General features: G+C 39.8%; 1 protein-coding gene across 1 annotated transcript in view; it reads left to right on the top strand.

The window, feature by feature from the left end:
- The first annotated feature begins 4,984 nt into the window (after nt 1-4,984).
- Nucleotides 4,985-19,092, top strand: part of MTPN (myotrophin) — a 40,168-nt gene continuing 26,060 nt past the window's right edge. Inside the window, exon 1 of the mRNA XM_075050904.1 lies at nt 4,985-5,360. Coding sequence (XP_074907005.1) covers nt 5,289-5,360 — 72 coding nt within the window. The 5' untranslated portion in view covers nt 4,985-5,288. The remainder of the gene's footprint in view (nt 5,361-19,092) is intronic.

The following is a 19,092-nucleotide window of genomic DNA, read 5'->3' on the forward strand; positions in this document are numbered from 1 at the left end:
TAGAAGACGACCAAGATGATAAGCTGACTTAAGCAAACGACATATGACAAAAAGCTGAAAGAAATTGGCTTATTCAGCCCTGAGATGACAAGGTTAAGGTGGGGGGAGAGGGACCTTACTGCTGTCTTCAACTACCTCATGAGAATATAGAGAGAAGAAGAGCCAAACTCTTCTTGAAGAGGTAGGTATAGGATAAGAGGTAACAAATATAAACTTACATCAGGGAAATTTTGATTAGATATAAGGATTTTTTGTTCGTTTGTTTTGTGAAAGCAGTCAAACATTGGAATATGTTGACAGGAAAAGTTGTGGCTTCATCACACTTTGAGATATTCAGAACTTCACCAGAAAAGGCCCTGAGCAACCTCATCTAAGTTAGCCCCGCTTTGAGAAGGGAATAGATCAGATGACCTCCAGAGGTTCCTTCCAACCTAAATTATTCTGCATTTCTATAATTTTATGATTTTAATTTTAGAGAATTAACTGAGATTATCAAGAGATAATTTCTTAAACTTCCATTTCCTGTGAACTGCTCCTGAAAAGAGAAATAAGGTTATAGAAAAAAGGTATCTTCTCTTGCGTGAAGGCACAAAGATTTTAGTTCGTTTTAGTCATGGAGACAGTAATAATGACTTATATCTGTACTCTTGGAAATAAAAGAAGAGAAGATAGAGCACTTAAATGTGAAATAAAGAAACCTATAAAAACCTACTGGCATCTACAAATGATGCTGAAAGAGAGAAAGCCTACAGCCAAAAGGAGATTTGTACTCTGTGTTAATAAATAAGCCCAGCCTGGTTATTTATGGGTCAAACCTCCAAACCATTATTTACCTTCTGATCTTGCTGAGAGTATTTGCCAACACTGATACACTCCTTGCTGCAGTTCTCAGAGCCAGCCCCTTGTTTAGCAATTGCTAAACTGACTGCTCCATCATGTTTACTAAATAGTGTACAAGGAAAAGCCTCACTGGGATTCATGAACAGGTTCCAAAGAACTGGAGCTATATGTCTGATTTTGTCTGCTTCCCCTGTTATTTCAAGTACCACAATGAATACATTCAACAATTGCTGGGTTTCCTTGTCTGCAAGCTTTGCTTGACCTCAGGAGGTCAAAAATAACCCTTATTTCCCTTTCCTTTCCACTCTCTCTTCCTTCAGATACTTCGTATCACAGACAGGCAAAGCAAAACCTGGCCCTGCTTTTCAAATATTTGCACAGATTTTCTAAAGGTTAGGAAGAAATTTATTTGCAGTCATCTCAGCACAAGCACATACTAAACTATTTCACCAAAGATTCACACAGCTAAAGAAAGAACTCTGGGAGACAGAATATACTTGCCTGTCATATCCCATACAATAAGGTTTGAGAAGCATGGGCCAAAACCCACAACTTGTTTGGCTAAGATGAAGTAAAACTGTTGCTGGATTCAAAAAGGAAGAGGAAAATAGCAGTGCTTCTTCTCTGGTAACCTCCACGGCAGACAAACTGCATCAAATAGTGTAAATATGACCAACTAATAAACAGAAAGCCAATCAATTGTCCAATTTTCACCTGTTGTTCCTCGATCTCTTGTGTCAGTTCCGTAACTTTATCTAGTCTGCTGTTAACTTTATTATTTTCTCCTCAATAGAATGCATTCTATATGATGATATTTTATATTACTGCTTGGCTATTGTTGCTGAACTAACAGCTGTTGTGCAAGAGTTATTTGGCATTACACAAAGGGAATATAGTAAGTATGAGATCAAGCATGCGTTTTTAAATAAAACCTGCAAGGGTACCAGTATGTATTCAAGTCTCCTTCCTGGGTTTTTATGTTGTTCTTTTTTTTTTTAATTCGGATAGCTATATTCATTGGATTGTCTTGTATTCTAGACTATTTGTGTTCTGCATTTATGATTTATACAAGCATATGCATTATATAATAGTAACATTGTAAACTGAATACAACAATGAATTATAATTTCTTTGTTGAAACAGATAATGCAAAACTACATTTATATGAAAAAGTATATAGGCAAATATACGAATATACATGCAAAAAATAACGATGTTTATATTCCATGAGATTCACTTACGGAAGTGAAGCTCTAGTCAGCAGACTAGGATGAGTCAATGGGACACTTTAGCAGTTATGCAGGCCTTCAAAACAGGGCTTACCCAGTAAGCAGATAGGTTAATTTTTTCTCAGCAGGAATAACTGGACTAGAGAAGGCACAGTGTGTTGATCTAGCAGTCTTCCTAGACCTTAGCTCATTATCACTCACTGTCTCCTCCAGCCATTCAAATGACATGGGGCAATGCACCTTGTGCTTCTTCTCAAATTTTCTGGAGGATGCAGAATAGAAATAACCAGGTTTTAATCAGAAAATGAAGCACAGATTCATAGAGAACATACAAAGATATGCTATGCTGATTGGGATAATGTCCATTCTTGCTTGTAATACATTTGGCTTATATCTCTATCAAAATACAAATGGCATTTCTTTTAGGGGTCTTCTTTATACTGTAACTCTTCTGGAGCATGACTTGCATGTTGTGTTGAATCTACTGCTGTTGAGACTAAAATTTTATTTTGAAGTGGGGAACATCACCAGGTGAAGGCTTATATACGAGAAGCCAGCGTAAACTCTATGGTTAACAATTAGGACTCCCTCTCAACGATCAACTAATACTCCAAACAGTGAAACTGCAACCAGCCTAGAGTTTTGGCTACTACAGTTAAAGACAGTACAAAGAGGAAATCCTTTCCACAAATGGAAGGTGATTCTACTCTGCTTACAAGACAGACAAGTTAAGCAGAGATATGTAAAAGCAGTTCCTAGTTTAATGATTATAATCAAGCCCAGGTCTCACAGTCTTTGTATGTTTAGTCCTGCATTTCTTTTCAAATACCTGTAACTTTATAGTGCTTTCAAGAGAAAAAATTCTGTTTAAGAAATTCCTTTGCTAAAAGTTTATTCACTGCATTTCTTTCGCTTTTTTTTTCTGATTAATATGTCTAAGAACCAAAGTTCTTACATGTAAACAGACTTCTAGGAGTTGGAACTAAGCTCGAGAAAAGTAAAAGGAAAAGAAAGAGGGCTAAGGCAGTGCATGCACCTTTTAAGGCATATATGATAGCATCCCAAAGTTAGAAAATGGTATCAGGTATGGGTTTTTATTTCTGGGTGCATGCCTGAGAGATACAGTATTAGTTACTAAGCAGACAAAAGCCATTTAGAATTTGGGCCTGAAGCTAACCAATGAATGTACCTCTAGAAAAGGCATGTATCAGGTAGAAGGGGAGAAATGTCCCACTAAACCATGTACTTTAGGTAACAGAACTTGTAGAGAAAGAGGGAAGTGTGAAAGTTTTTCTGCTTCAGTGATGAGACAGGAGTAAGGATAACACAGGCAAACTGTTGATAAAATTGAAAGATTGGATTCACAGGCTAGTGACTACAAATATGGTAACAGAAGTGTCCAGCAACATTTTAAAAAATATGGTCACAACTTGGCTCCTTAATGCATATTCAAATACCTAAGTAAGTATCCAGAATGTGAAATATGTTTTCACCAGACTTATTAACTCAGGATTATTTAGTCTCCTTAAAAAAGGAAGAAATTCGACTTAGCTTATTAAAAAAATCCAAACTGACGTTTCGTTTCTGCAGACTGAAAATTAAGCCCTGAAAATTCATATTTATGCATGTACTGGGAGCATTTACAAAACAATGCAAAGGCACTGGACAGTTTGTCTTTCACAGCTTTTTTTTTTCTTTTTTCTTTAATGACATTAGGAAAAGGAACAAGGACAAAATCACGTGTTTCAAAACTTCTCAGTTTGCAAGTGAAATGAGCAATTACTCCAGCTTGAAAGGTTATAGATTTTTATTTCCTTGCAATTAACATTCTAGCTATTTCAATTAAATACCATCTAATCCCTGACAAAAATCTGCAAAGCCCTACATATTTAACATTTCTGTGGTTCAGAAATACAAAGAAAACACTGAAAAATCACGAGCTGTATGGCACCACCGCCACCCCCCCCCCCTTACAAATTTTCTTTGGCTGTATGGGGGAGTGCCCCCTCCTTCTCGGTAATAAGAGCATTGCTGCCCTTAACCGGTATCTGTACATTTTCATACTGGTGCCAGACTGGGTACGGCCACAGCAGAGCAGCTCTAGCTCCAGGGGTGTTCAGGATGATGCTTGCCAGAGGGGCTTAGGAAGAGCGGCTGCCTGCTCGCAGTCAACACAAGCATGAGTCACACAACAGGCTGCATGTTCCATACGCAAAACATGCGGTTTCAGAAAAACAGATGCAACCACCGAGGGCCAACATATTAATTAATTACCACATACTTCCTTTTATGTCTCCCCACTCGTGTTTTGGAAGCATGATGATAATTATGCACAGCGTGTTCGGTGCCTCGGGTTTTGCAGAACAGCTATCTAGACACTTCGTTCCCTCAGCGGGAACAGATCCTTAAACACTTAGTTCCCTCAGCCGGTTTGGAGGCAGAGGCCAGCGGCCCGTCGCCCTCCCCCGCCGGCAGCCCAGCGCGGCCTGCCGCAGCCTCCCGGGCAGAGACGCAACGCCCCACGCACATCCTCCGCAGGGTCCCGGGCACCGGGTGAGGTAAGCGTAAAGGCTGAGTTTCACAGGGCTCACCTCCCAGCCCGCGGCGGGCTCAGCGGCCCCGCCGGCGAGCTTGGCGAGACGGTCGGCGGGGCCCGGCGCAGGCCGCGGTGCCATGGCAACCCCCGGGCAACCGGGGGCGGGGCCGCCGGCGGGGCGAGGCCGCGGGAGCTTAGAGCGCATGCGCCGTCAGCCCCCCTCCCCCCCCCCGCCCCGCGGTAGCTGCGGGAACACGGGGACGCTTACGGTGGGCGCATGCGCAGAGCGGCGGGCGGCGGGCGGCGCATGCGCCCCGCGCCCCCCCCTCGCTTTCCCGCGTGGGTGTCTCGGTGGGGTGGGGAGGGGACCGCGGGGGAGGGGAGCGGAATGGAAACCGGAAGCGGAAGCGCCGCGCGCAAGTAAACCGCTTTTCCCTTCAGTCAGGCGGATTCTCCGGTGCTCCCCGCTGCCCGCGTGCCCGGCCTCGCTCCCCGCCGCGCCGACTGCCGCCGCCCCGCCCCGCCCCGCCGCCGGCAGCGAGAGAGAGCGCGGAGAGAGCGGCGAGCGAGCGGCCGCCAGCCGGGGGAGGGGCTCCTGCCCTCCGCGCCGCCGCCCTCGCTCCGTGGAGGTGCTGCCGGCCCCTCGCCGCCTCGCCCGCCCGCCTCCCTGCTCGGCGGCCGCGATGTCCGACAAGGAATTCATGTGGGCCCTCAAAAACGGAGACCTGGATGAGGTGAAGGACTACGTGGCCAAGGTAGGAGGCGGCGGCGAGGACCTGGGGTGGGCGAGGCGGCGCTGCGGGGGGGGGGGGGGGGGGGGACGACGTGCAGCGGGCCCCCTCCGTTCGGGGGTCGGCCGGATGGGGACGGGCCTGGGGACGGGCCGTGGGCTTCCCGCGGCGGTGAGGGTCCCGGCGGTAGGGCGCGCTTCCCCTCCTCCTCCTCGCGGCCCGCTCGTCTCCGGGGCTTCCTCCTTCCTCACCCGCCGGCCTGCGCCCCTCCTGCCCCCCGGCCCGGCCTCCTGCGTGCCGGTGAAGTTACCGGGTGTCAGGACGTGGAACTTTCTGCCTCGACGGCCGATAGCCTAGCCCTGCCTCGGCGATCTTGGGTGTACATGCTTATGTGTGGCCTCGGTTTGGTTACCCTTCCTCTCCGTGCCGCAGGGCTCATCCTTAATAGGGTGATGCTAAGCTGCCGGGTGTGTTGAGGCTTAATTCATTAACCTTCTGTGAAGTGTTTTGATATCTAGTTAGGGTGAGTGCTACAGGAACAGTAGGCACCTGTATAGTGGGCGAGAAGCCTGCAGGTACATTGTAGTATTTGGAGGCTGGATTCTGTCCACGTTTGCCTTCAGTTATCAGTGAGGTTTGTGGGAAAAGTGCGTATACACAAGGGCAAGATTCTGCTTCGGTGAGTCCTTCGTGTTCGGGAATATTGTCTAGAAACTGTTGCGTCAGAGCAGAAGTTTACGTGTAATTTAGCTGTAATTACTTAGATCTACGAACAAGTTAATCGTTGTCTTTGGGAGCTTTACACATGTTGACATATCTTGCTGTGATGACTTAAGTTCTTCCTACTCCAGTTGTCAACTTTGGTTGAAAGTTACCCAAACTTGTAGTGCTCTTGGCAAAAAGAAATGTGTGCAAGTACTTCCAGCTGCTTTAGTACAAAGTCCAACGGCTTAGCTTGAATAGTCTTCTCTGACAGTTTCAGCTAAGCTACTGGACTTTGCATCAAAGTGGCTGTGCACTCACATGCTCTGCTCTGTCTACAAAGTGCCAGAGGTAATAACCGGGAGTAATACAATCATCCCACTTCAGCTGTTTGTTGGGTTGTGTACCTATGTCTGTGTAATAAAGTTGGATACTACATTGATGTGTCTTATTTCTTCTCAGCTTTGGGGGCCTCCAGAGTGTTTCAGCAACAGATTTGGATTCTTGCTACAGCTTTTACAGGAATTCCATATATATCTAGAGAACTCGCTGCACACGGATCCTTGTGTATCTATTGCTGCGGCAGAAACTTTGGCAGTAACCATCTTGAGGCAGTTTATATCTACAAGATCACTGCAGTACTAATTGCAAAGCTTTTTTAATATTCCCACTCTTCCTGAGTGGCACTGCAACTCATGTAGCAAATGGATTTATGTGATCACTCTTCATCCTCTTCAGCACAAAGTCAAATACTTAGTTCCATCTGCTACTGAAAGAGGTGTGAGCTAGCCTGGATGATGCTATAGTAAAGAGGCTGAAGGGCATCACCTAACTCCACTAATGAGGTAGAAATCCTTGAAAGACAGATAATGTCTGTGGTTAGATGATTACAGTAAAAGAAGCCTACAATCCTTGAGCATTCTAGAACTGTTTCTGTTTCACTGTAGAAGGTGAATAAACTAAGGGAATTTTCTGCTTATTTGTGACCTAATCTTGTTCATTCTTTTGCCCCTCTTGCAAATTGCTTTCTGCCATCAGCTGTTAAGCATCCTACTTGCCAGTAACGCAAGAAGTCTAATGTTTTCTTTTCAGTTCATTATGTTTTCCTGACATATTGTGGGCTATTAAATTTTTAGCCTGGTTTCCTGTGGAGACAAAGCTTATATGAGCAAGTTTTGACTGACCCCCTTCCTTCCTAATTGTTTGTTATTTTTTTTGCTACTTTTGATAAGTTTTACAGGGGTACAGATAGATACTGGGCGGGTTATGAAACTAAATGAAGTAGAGGGAGGTACATTTATGAAACTAAATGAAGTAGAGGGAGGTACCTTGAGGGAAGAAAAGAGTACAAGGAGCTTATGTTTTACTGCACAACAGGAAATGTGCATTGAGGAGGGGCAAGAGAACCCTATAAATCCTCTGACTGTAGGAGAAACCTCAGTTGGAACTTCACATTTTTGTTACCTAAATTAATGAAATATGCGAGGGCAAATCATGCTTTGATAGTTACAGTTCTCAGAAAAGTATCTGTTCTGTGCTGCATGTTCTCTTTTGACTGTGTTCCTTATCAGTTATATGGCTTCTGCTCCCTGCTGCTTTCCTGTTCTAAGTATGATTTAATGTTCAGGAATTTTACTTATATAAACTTTGCAGTAGTAGAAACTTCCTCTCCCTGTAGCGTGTGAGGTAGTCATACGTCTTGCAGTCCGCATCTTCATAAAATTCTTTCTTGTCTGTCTTCCTGAAACTTTTGATTTCCAACTTCTCATTTCTTTTGTTTCTTCTTCTAGTCCTGTTTCATTGTTAGTTGATTGGAAACAATACAGCCTTTAATGATAATCTTGCAGTTTTGCTGCCAATTACAACATAAAGCATTTGACCTGTGATTTTGTTTCATATCTGAATGGCGGGGCTTGAAATGCTAGCTAGATGACCCTGGGCACTTTAATAGTATAAATGGATTGCATCAGTGAGGCTATAAGAGTTGAACTCCGGTAATCATCCATGGTTTTTCTTCACTTGTGTGTAATAAGCTGTGGAGGTTCTGTCTTTGGAGTCATTATCTTGTTTTGTCATCTCAGATTTGGTTAGTAGGTACCAAGAAGAAGATGGCTTAATGGCTCTCAGACTTTGATTCAGACAGCAGGTGAAACTTAAGGTATAATGTAAAAACCTTCCTTTTCAATAATATAGTTTATTCTCTTTAAGTAGTGAAAGTTTCTGCCACTTCAACAGTTCTTGGACAAAGAAAGGATACAGAGGCAGGAGGAAGAGTCTCCATTTCCATTTTATGTATTTCTATGTAAAGAGATCTTGCATTCTCCTAAAGATACTTTCTTCAGAAAGAATCTTTCACAGAAACAGTAGTTCTGAGGGGTGGCAATGAAACAGACAAATGCCAAATGATACTGCTTTGTGGCTTAGCAAAAGAGATCTTAGTGTTGCCAGTTTGTGCATTTGGAAGACATTGTTGGCTTCTACTTGATAAAAATGTGAAAGGTTATTTGTATAGTTTGAATAGTCCTACAGGATGTATTTCTTTTTTTGTAAGAAACATTTTATTAGTCTGTACATTTCTTGACTTGTAATTGTGTCAACTTCTTTATGGTAAATGTTAATTTCTACTAAAGTACTGTAGTTAGTGTGTTATGCTAGCGGTTAAGTATGGTGTAATCTATTTTTATGATGACTAAATTAAAAAGTAGTTTTTACTGTTTGCTTTCTTTGATGTCTTACTTTTGAATATAGCCGGCATATGTTGGCTTCAGAGGTGTCTTTGCAGGAGTTGAAGGGATTGAAGGAATTCTGCACTCTTCCCACGTACATCCACTCAAATTTTTTAAATTCCCCAAGAAAGCAGAAGCTTTCATGGGAACAGATGAATCAAGCAATTAAATGGGTGAGGAGGACCCACGCAGATTAGAGAAATTTGGTTCCCTCAAGGGAGGGAACAGGGTTAAAAAGTACTAGTTAGACTAAGAGCAGGGTATATTAAGCCTGCAGAACTTCTTAATGTGAATGGTGTTTGCACTTTTTCCTTTTCTTTATCCTTCTGATAAGCTGTACAATTACTTAAAAAGACTTTTCTATCAACATGTACATGTAATGTTTCTAATCAGCGGTGGATTTCTCAGGCTAAGTATAATTCCTGTTCAGTCACCAGGCAGAAAGTTTTTGGCAAGATAAACTTAGATTTGTAAGAAAGAAGTTTCAATAAATGGTTGTTCTTAAGTAATTTCATCTCCCATAGCTTAACTGAGAATTCCTTACTTCATGAGCTGCTGTAATCCCCTGCATGGTTGCTTCCTAAAATTACCACTGCTTATAGTTACGTTTGGTAAATCAACTAACGTAATACTGTAAGAAGGTAGGACAGTCAACAAAACTGGAAGCACTGGATTTTTATTGCTGAGGACTGGGAGGCTGAAGTGATGGTAGGCTGTGAAATGAATGTTTTTAGAAAGTATGTATATGCTGTGCTTGCCTAGGAGGCATTTCTGTTGTGGAGTCTTGTTTTTTAAATAAAAAAACAAACCACCAAAACAAATAAACCAAATCCCTAGAGGACCTTCAATAACTCAGCTAGAAAACAGCGTCTACCTGTGTATCCTTCACAAAATTTTGGTACTTCAAACAGTCTTGTGGTTCTTTGGGATATAATGATGTTTGAATACAAGCCTTGATAAATGCGGAAAACTTGACTACTGCAAAACTAACTGGAGTGACTAAAACAAAAACATCGTTTAGAAATTTCTTTCTGAAATAGAGGTAGCTGTCAGGGTATAGTTAAGGTCTAAGTGTTGCGAAAAAGAGACGAGACTTAAATATGTCTGCAAGAAGAATGATTACAATGGAGAAATAAATAGCTTTTACCTTTTGAGGGGTAACCTCTATTCTTTTGAGTGTCTATTGAAATGACTTCTGTTCCTTCAGGAACAACACAAATGAAAATGAATACTTAAATGGTCATTATATATGGGTGGATTATTTGAGTTACAGATTAACCATACCATGGATACATTGAAATTCACCTTGTCTCACTATGATGAATGCTGAAGTGCACTTCATTATTATGAGTACATTGATATCTGGATTGCCTCTGGTTTGGAAGCAGTTTTCTTGCTCTTAAGTGACAGGGAGCCTGAAAGCCTGGCTGGATTACAGTGCAGTGTGAGTATACCTCAGTAGTTTTTCCAGGAGCATATGAGGGCTTGCACTGACCTGGGAGCTGCTGGACTGAGTTTATCCCCTGTGGGGCCTCTTGGATATCTCCGTATTGTAACTCCTCAGTGTTATGCCAACACTTGTAGGATGTAGGTTTTTCTTTATCTGGAGTATTCTAGGCCTTCTGTTATTTTTCCTTTTGATTACTGTTGAGTGTGCTGGAGTGTGATTGCTAAAGATACAGTTTTGTTTTACTGCTTAGTTCTACTTAAGCTTGGTGTTCAATTTAGATTTCGCAGATTTGAACATCATGACCTAAACCTTTCTTTTATGAAACAAGACAGTTGCTACTGTAACCTGCTGTTAGCAGGTTCCATATTTATGGTAGAGTTACTCTTAACTAAAATGCCATGAATATACTAGAAGAACTTTCAGAAGAACACAGCATGGCAGCTACTTTTTAGTGGGGGGTACAAGAAGACATATTAACTTGATGAAAAACACCTTTTCAGGATGGCTAATTAATTTTCCCAGTCTGATCCAAAAGAGCCTGAGGACATGTGGCAAAGAATTGCTCACAAATATTAATAACTTGTGCATCAGTTCTTTAAGTAGTTTATAGGAACAGCATGGAGTAACAAACTCACCTGTAAACCTGTCATTGTGGTGGAATGTATGACTTGGTGACTGAATGAACATCCCAGAATTCTCAAATCTGTCCTTTTTGTGAAGGTACAGATATAACTGATTCAGAGGCCATTTTCATCTGAAATGTAAATGGAGTTCATTATAAGACTGATCACAAATCTGGAATTGCTAAATGTAGTAGTATCTTACTGAGATGTTGATGTCGGGCCTATGATCATTTTGTTCATTCAGTTGGCTTCTGTGCTCTGAAACTCGGTGGATTTAAGAGATTGCCCAAGTATTTGACTCGTGTTTGACTTTTGTGTGCTTAAATAAAAATCAAGTACTTCCTTATTTGTTTCTGTTTGGGCTAATTGGTGTTTGCTGCAAAAAGTAGAGAGAGTGATCAAAATCAGATTTTAATAAGACAATGAATTTAAATTTTTGTTGCTGAAAGTTTTATTACTGTATTCCATTCCCTAAATTGAAAGCAAATTTTACCTATATGAACATATCCTGTTTTGTCCGAGTTTGTGGTCATTAGCATATGCATTACTAAGTATGACAATACAAAGTTAGGAATAGGTTATGAATAACAAGCAGAGAATTCAGTGGTGTGTGGAAAATATTTACTTATAGTACTGCTCCTTTTCTTCTCACCCTTTCTTATTCTAACCTCAGTTTTCCCTCTTGTATCACTTTTATCTTTACTAAATCCTTGTTTTTCAAGCCTAGCTCTTGCCTTCCAATTTAGTTAGTTAATTTTGATTTCAACAGAAGGGCATATGGAAGATGAGCTAAGCTTTCTAAAAGTCCAAGAGAACAGTTCTGCAGTGGTTTGTATTCTGTCTCCATTTGGAATAATATGTGGAAAGTTGTGTTAGTTGTGAAGGTTATGCATTGAATGTTGACTTGGGTACTGTGGAATTGGTGAGTCATGCAGGCCACGTAAGTAAAAATAGTGAATGAATGGATCTTGCAGCAGTATCAAAGTGTGTAAATAAGGAATCCCCTGGACAGTTCACAATAGACCAAACAATTTCTGTATGCTTACTCTGAAGGAACATATGCTTAGCTGTTAAGATATCAGGATTTGAAGGTCAAATATTCTACCCAAGTTTAAGCAGAACACAGTGGACTCAAACACAGGATTCTCAAGTCCAAGAATTTTTATGAGACTGAAAAGCACTGTAAGGGTGTAGGTGAAAGCTTGGAAGAGAAAATTTAGGAAGGATACAGAAAGCCAGCAGATATATATAATTGTATTGCTTAAGTCACATATTTGGTTTTTTATGTGCATACCCAGCCAAGTGTTCTTAGCAGGTTTTTTATGGCTTTATGTTTATGCTTGTTTGAACTTCTGAATATGCGTCCAGACAAAAGTGTGAACAAAATTACTTCTTTGTACCTAATTTGTACACTTAGGAAGTTGAAAGTTTGTATTAAGTTATTCTTAATTTTTCTTCCCTCCCTAGCAAAAACTCCACCTTGAATGTTGTATTTACCAGCCAATACAGTTATGTAGAAAGAGGCGGTTGTCATTTGTGTAGACAGATTTCCTATTACTAGGACAAAAGCATTAGCTGGAATTAATAAGTGCCAATAACTGACCAGTTGGTTATACAACAATTGTTTTTCTTACAAGTTGCAGTTTCAGCAGTTTTGAACAATTAGATGTTTATCTGCTTTAGCTCATTACGAGGAGGAGTAGGTACAAATGAGCACAACTCGAAGTTTGAAATCTTTATTGGATGCTGGATATGCTATTGGCTCTTTTTACTGCAGATAGATGCTAAACCCTATGTTGATTGCAACCACCAATGGCAAATTCTGCAATCACATGCCAGAGAGGGGAGGGAAACAATAGTTTCCTGTAAATGTTTAAGGGACTAGTGTCTGTGTTACGCTCTCACACAGTGAAGATCTGTAGCTCTCTGACTTAGAAAGCAATGGGTATTAATAAGTCCCACTGAACAAGCTACAGTTCTTGTCTTAGTTCTGTTTGACTGTAATGCACTTGTGCATGGCTTGTTTTTTTGGTTGTGGTTTTTTTTAAATAAAAAAAAAGGACAGCAAATAACTTGATGTTATCCTGAAAGCAGTTGAAATCCTGATGAGGGAGAGTAGGAAGAGAAGGAGAAATATGGTTTTATAAACACATAATGTATATGCATATGAATATGGCTTTTGAAGTAGCTTGGGGGACTTGGGTTTTGGTGTTTTTTAGCACTTTGCCCGTTTTTACAGTCTTTATTAGTCTTTTGTATGCAGTGTAATTCTGTCGTTCAGTACAGATATGTAATATGCCAAGGGTTATTACATTTCTCCAAAGAAAGAATTTTTGTAACTTTCTTGCTGCAACAAGAATTAGAGTCTAGATTTTTGTCTTTGCGTATATACATTGCTGCCTTCCTCACGGGGTACAGGCCAAGAGGGGGAAACGGTGAAATCATTTTACTTAGCCTTCAGCTACACTTTGAAAATCAAATAGAGTAATTGCATGCAGTGGCTAATAAGCTGAACAGACCAAAACATCACTAGAAAGGTATTCTGGAGATTTGCCTGTCATACTTCCAGCCAAAGTTCAAAGAATATTCTAAATTGTATCTAATTATGGAGTCAGTTTATAAAACAGAATTGTGTGTTCAAAGTTTACGAGCTAAGATCAAGTCTTGATAATTATTGTTGAATGACTGATACTTTCTTTCCCCAAACTCCAGTAATTTATGAACTTGCTTTTTAATATGCTTGCGGCTTATAAATTAGTTATTAGCTTCAAGGAGGAAAGATGAGCTGGAAGGCCATTTGAGACAAAAGATAAAGCTGTCCATAGAACAGTTATCATCAACATCTCTTCTAAGCTGATTTGTTAATGATGCTATTAATGCAAATACCATAGGCAATAAACGTTTAAAAAGGATTTCTGTGTTTGCTCAAAACCAGTTCCAGTACTTGATTCAGGTAATGCAATTGGGAGGAGGAGGTTTCAAGTCCTTATATAAAAACGACGGGTCAGGAGAGTTCGTGTGGGGTGAGATCTGCATTTCTATGTTTGCCCTGTATAAAAAAATTTGCAGGATCCTTTGTATTCAAGTGAGGCATTTGAGAGAATCTTTATTTCTTGGATTGCAGACTTCTCAATAACTTCAATAATAGTATTAACTCTTCTTGGCTAAAGGGATGGATATTTAGTATGGTTTAAAAAACTTGAATTTGGCCTGTAATAAAGCATTAATTATCTGTTACTTAAATTTATCTTGGAGATAGTAACTCAACAGTAAATACATTTCATTACAAAGTATGGTTCCTTTAATTAGAGTTTACCATGAAATACAGTCTTTAGTTCCATTCTTGTGACAGGCTAGTAGACTGTATTTACTAAAGCATTTTCAACAGTAATTCCTGGTGAAATCTGGAGAAAATAGCTTAGCTTTTGTAGATGGATTATTTAAATCATAAGAGTGCAATTTCAATATTGGTAAGTTTTAATGGAAGTATTACAGTGAAGCTGAATACTCCAAGTGTATATAATTGGTTTACAGGGCCATTCTGTGCATGTTAATGCATGTGGTTTTTTAAGTATATACTGCTTAGAAAGCAGCATTTATTTTATGGATTTAAAAATAGCTTTTCTGCTCAAGTCTTTTACTTCCATGTTTTGTTTCTCCATGATTCCAATTATCAACTGCTTCAGCATGTCAACAAAAATCTGTGTTAAGGCACAAAACTTCTAGAATTCATTAATACTGCTTTTGATATTTCATATCTTTTTATGCATTGCTGTGTGAAGAAAATGTAAACTCAATGTGCACAGGAAAAGAATGCCTGTTAATCTTACATGAAAACTTATTTAGAAGCTAAGCTTCATTGCTTTGGGTTTGATGGAACAGTTGATCTTGCCTTGGACATATCCTTTGTTCAGATTCTAGAGAAGTAAGTTGTGCTTATGATGCTAAGCCCCAATTATAATATTTAAATTCAGTATTTTTTTAAACTATAGCAGTAGTTTTTGGAAGATATACTCGTCTTCCTGTTTATCCTCTCATATCTTCGTGATGGAGCACTACCTTAACTTCGAGAACTCATATTTATTATTGTGTGGGGTTTTTTTCATTATTGTTAGTTTTTAGGTCACACATAGAAGTCAAAATATGAAGCTGGCATCTACTGAAACTGAAACCCAATAGCTGGTGCCTACTGTTCTCCTAGAAGGAAAATGGACACTTCCTGTGCAATCTTTGGACAGCATGTACTGAGGGTTTTAGTACAGATGTTGATGTTGGTGCTCTTACAGTAAATGAAAATGCTTTAATTCAGAGCTAGCAACTAAGTGCAGATTGGATAGTAATAGCTTTTATTCTTTCCTCTGCCGGTTAACTTTTGGAGCAATGATCTAATGATGGAAATAGCCTGAATCCTATTACTAAACCTTTGGATTGCCTTATCCTTGAACTTAATATCTTACTCTAATACAAACTTAGTGGCACCAAGGAAGTGAAGCATGGTACAGTGTATTTTTATGTGTCCAAATTTGCTTTCAGCATTCTATGACTAGATGATCTGACATATTAAGCTTGAGTTTGTGTGAAACTATATGGACAGGTGTTTTGTAGATTATTCTGTTTTAACAGTGTCATCCGTTGTCAGTCTGCTGATGGTATAGTACTGAATTACTGAAGACCTCATCTGATTTCTGGTTTAAGTGTGGTTGATGTCTGCTGTTTAGCAGTGTATCTGGCACCCATGTGGGCTGGAATATTCTCTGCTTTGTATACCCTTAAAGTGGGTATCATCCAAACCAAATCAAAATGCAGGAGTGTTAAATCATGGAGTCTGGCCAATCACTTCTGGAAGCGAAACCCTTTCAGGCAGCTCAGTGTTACCTGTGAAAATGGACACTGTGTGCTGTGTTCAACAGATACAGTACTTAACACATCTCTTTAGAGTGAACATTGGTTTATGTCAAATTAAGGTATACAGTCATTCAATAATGCACATATTTGACACGTCTCTGAAGCTGGGATTGTAGCACAAGTTTCTAGAAGCAGTAGCTAGGAAACAATAGGTTCATTACTGTTCTACAGAACAACTTGTGTGCCAGGTTTGTTTGTCTCTAAAAATGCTGATACAACAACTGAAGCACAGATGGCTCAGTAGTTCAGTTTATTTAGCAGTTGTTTCTGGAATTGTTTTCTTTTGACTGAGACAAAGGACTTCAGATTGCATTTGATTATGGTGGATAAGCTAGATACTTGTTTACCACTAAAAACAAGCATACTTTTCACATTTTATTTAAGTACCATTTTTTGGCTTAAGCCAGAATAAGCGTAGGGGTGCTTATAAAAGCTTTTCAGAGTACTTTAAATGCCATATCAAGACAGGCAAAATCCACCATCAGGTTCATAATTGATTTTCTTAACTTGTGTAGACCAAATATTGGTGTTACCATTAGCAGGTGAGGCTTCTATCAAAGTAGAGAATTGCAAAGTAGATGCCCATTTTAAACACAGATAGACATCTACATCTGTCTGTTCTGATTGTAGAACTTGCTGCAAAATCCCAACTGGAGAGACTTATGCTATCATCAGGACGGATACCTCTTTTTGATAAACCAGTGAGGGCCTTTTAGCAGGAATGTTATGCTGAAATTCTTTGAGTATCCTTTTTTCAGCTTTTTAAATACTGAAGCTCAGATAGATGTGGCAAGCAAAACTAATAGCAAAGACTAGATGTGGATCCAGAATAGCAACGAAAACTTGCTGCTGCTGTCTGCAGCCTCTTCCACAGAGATTTACTTTCCATATTCAACAAGTTCCCTTGTCAACATCTGTTAACTTGATTTTGCTTTTTGATCTTTATCTACAGGATTTCTTGTGGATGTTTTTGCTATTTCTGTTTGTTTCAGTAAGATGCAATGAGAGGAAGGTGTAAAGACAGCTTGTCCCAAATATTCCCCAAAGCTTACAAGGTAGAGAGAAGACAGCTGGGAGAAAATTCCTTGTTGCTCCACACTATGAAATTTAGAGGACGGGGAATAAAAAAGCCGACAGTGTCAAAAAGGCATTGTTAAATATCTCTTACTGTGACACAAAGATAATTAGCAGAAAGGCTTAGCTAATGCATTGCTCTCAGCTGTTAAACAAAAACCAAAGAAATTCTAGATCTCTAAGTGGAAAGTAGTTATCCCATACAAGAAATCTAGGTCATTTGCTTCTGTTCAGTTGTCCACAGACGACTGTGGTCCACTCAGCCTGCAGCTGGAAAACTACTGGAAGGGTCAGAATTTGCTGAACCACTGAGCAACAGCAGCAGTAGTTTCTCTGTGGCAGGCAAGTAATTTTTGAAAATATAGAGGATTTAAATGAAAACTTGGATCCTGCACAAAATTTTTACAGTTGCCATGGGAAACTGCCTACTTGCAGTTACAAATGAGTTGATTTCTCAGCTTTGGCAGGAACTTTTTCTGGTTTTTAACTGAAGAAATCTGCTTCAAAATCATCAACAATTCACAAGTTACAACACTTAATCTTTTTCCTTCCCTTTCTGCTCTTTGGACTTAACTCAGCCTTTGAGTTATTAGTTACTTCACCATGTTCCACTCTTGTTCCCCTTGACCATGGGCAACAGGGTCATTCTTGTGAATCAGAAGATAGAGACAAGAAAACTTGAGACTCAATAATCTTGCTGAGCAGAATATATAGAAAACTTTGCTTCTCCTTAGGCGTCTTGCATTGTTTGAGTAGTTTTTTCAATGCATCAGGTTGAGTGGAAACGTGGAATTTATCTTTTTCATCTGCTCTGCCCAATCCTTAGTTCTGCAATCCCTGAAGCATCATGTGTCAAGAGTTTTTTCCTCTTACAGGAAAAAAAAAAATATACAAAAGTTTAAATAATATGCTGTACTGACTTGTGTTTCAAGCTGGTAATTTGAATTGTTCTTGTTTCTAGTTAGTAAAGATGGTCAGGAATCTGAAAATGGCATGTTAGTCTAGGGTTATGATGAAATACCCAGAAGCTTACAAAAATGGTTTCCTTGTCTAAAGTACTAGACTAGTGGTTCAGTTATCTTCAGGTTTGTATTAAGACAGCTGATGTGAGGATATTTAATCTTTCTGCTCTACCCATCAGAAGCTCCTTCAAGGCTAGTGTTCCATTTCAGTTACCATGACAAAGTTTCTAGAGAAAACTGTATAACCAGCTTGGAAGAAGGGATTAATTTATTGTCCCTACCACTTGAAGGTGTTTAACACTTGAAAACTAGAAATAAATTTTTTAGGAAAAGCCATTATGCCTGAATTCATTTTAAGGGTGTTTCTATCAGTAATCTCCAAGGACCTGTGAAAGTGCTAGTGTGGATTTCAGTCGGCTAAATCAGTTTATATCTTGACAGGAATGAAAACTACGTTTTCAAAGTCAATGCTGCTTTTTAGACCCTGAGACTATTCTATAGGGGGGCAGAAAACTCAGCTGGACAACAACACAACTTCAAAAAACTGAAATGTTGTGAGATCATTGAACTGAAGGCCTGAAGTGCAGACCAGGTGAATACGTTTATATAGTGAGCTCTGTTAAGAACTGGTGTTCTATAATGCTGTCAGATTTCTTCAATGTATTTTACAGAAATACATATATTGAACAAAAGACACCTACAAATCCAACATTGAGTTAAGGTTAGCAGTATGTGAATCAGCTCTTTGGCAGTCATAAGTTGAGAACTAGGGTTACAGAACAGAATAAATATGGAACCACTCCAGAGGCAGACTGAGGAGGATGAAAGCATTCTCCATCAGGTCATATGAGGAATCTGGGCTCTCTGCACATAAGCCCAAGGAATGTTTCAATGGTGAGAAGATTTCAGTAGTAAGAAAACTGATGCAGTAGCACTTGGCTTTTCAGTGGTAAACCTCAGCTTAGATTCTCTGCTGACAAAAGTAAAAAATGAGAGCGTTTTTGTGTTTGAACTCATAGTGTTCAGTTTTAGTTCTTCTCAAGTCTTTAAAGAAAGTTAATTGAAACCCAGGGTATTTGAGGCTCTGATTCTGTGCTTAAGCAACTAACTGATTGGTGGAAGAAGTCAGGGGAGGCAAGCTATAAAATCCTGTTTCTATGATGGAAGATCAGATTGCCTTTTTTTGGTGTTATTTGAATATAGATGAGATGATAGTGCCACCTGTCTAAAGTAAAGAAGGTTAAGGTATTTCAGGGGCCTTTCTTTGCATTCTGGAACTCGATCATGACAGCATGAGAAATGTTGAGTTGAGAG

The sequence above is a fragment of the Buteo buteo genome, chromosome 19 (genome assembly GCF_964188355.1).
Source record: "Buteo buteo chromosome 19, bButBut1.hap1.1, whole genome shotgun sequence".
Lineage (NCBI taxonomy): Eukaryota > Metazoa > Chordata > Aves > Accipitriformes > Accipitridae > Buteo > Buteo buteo.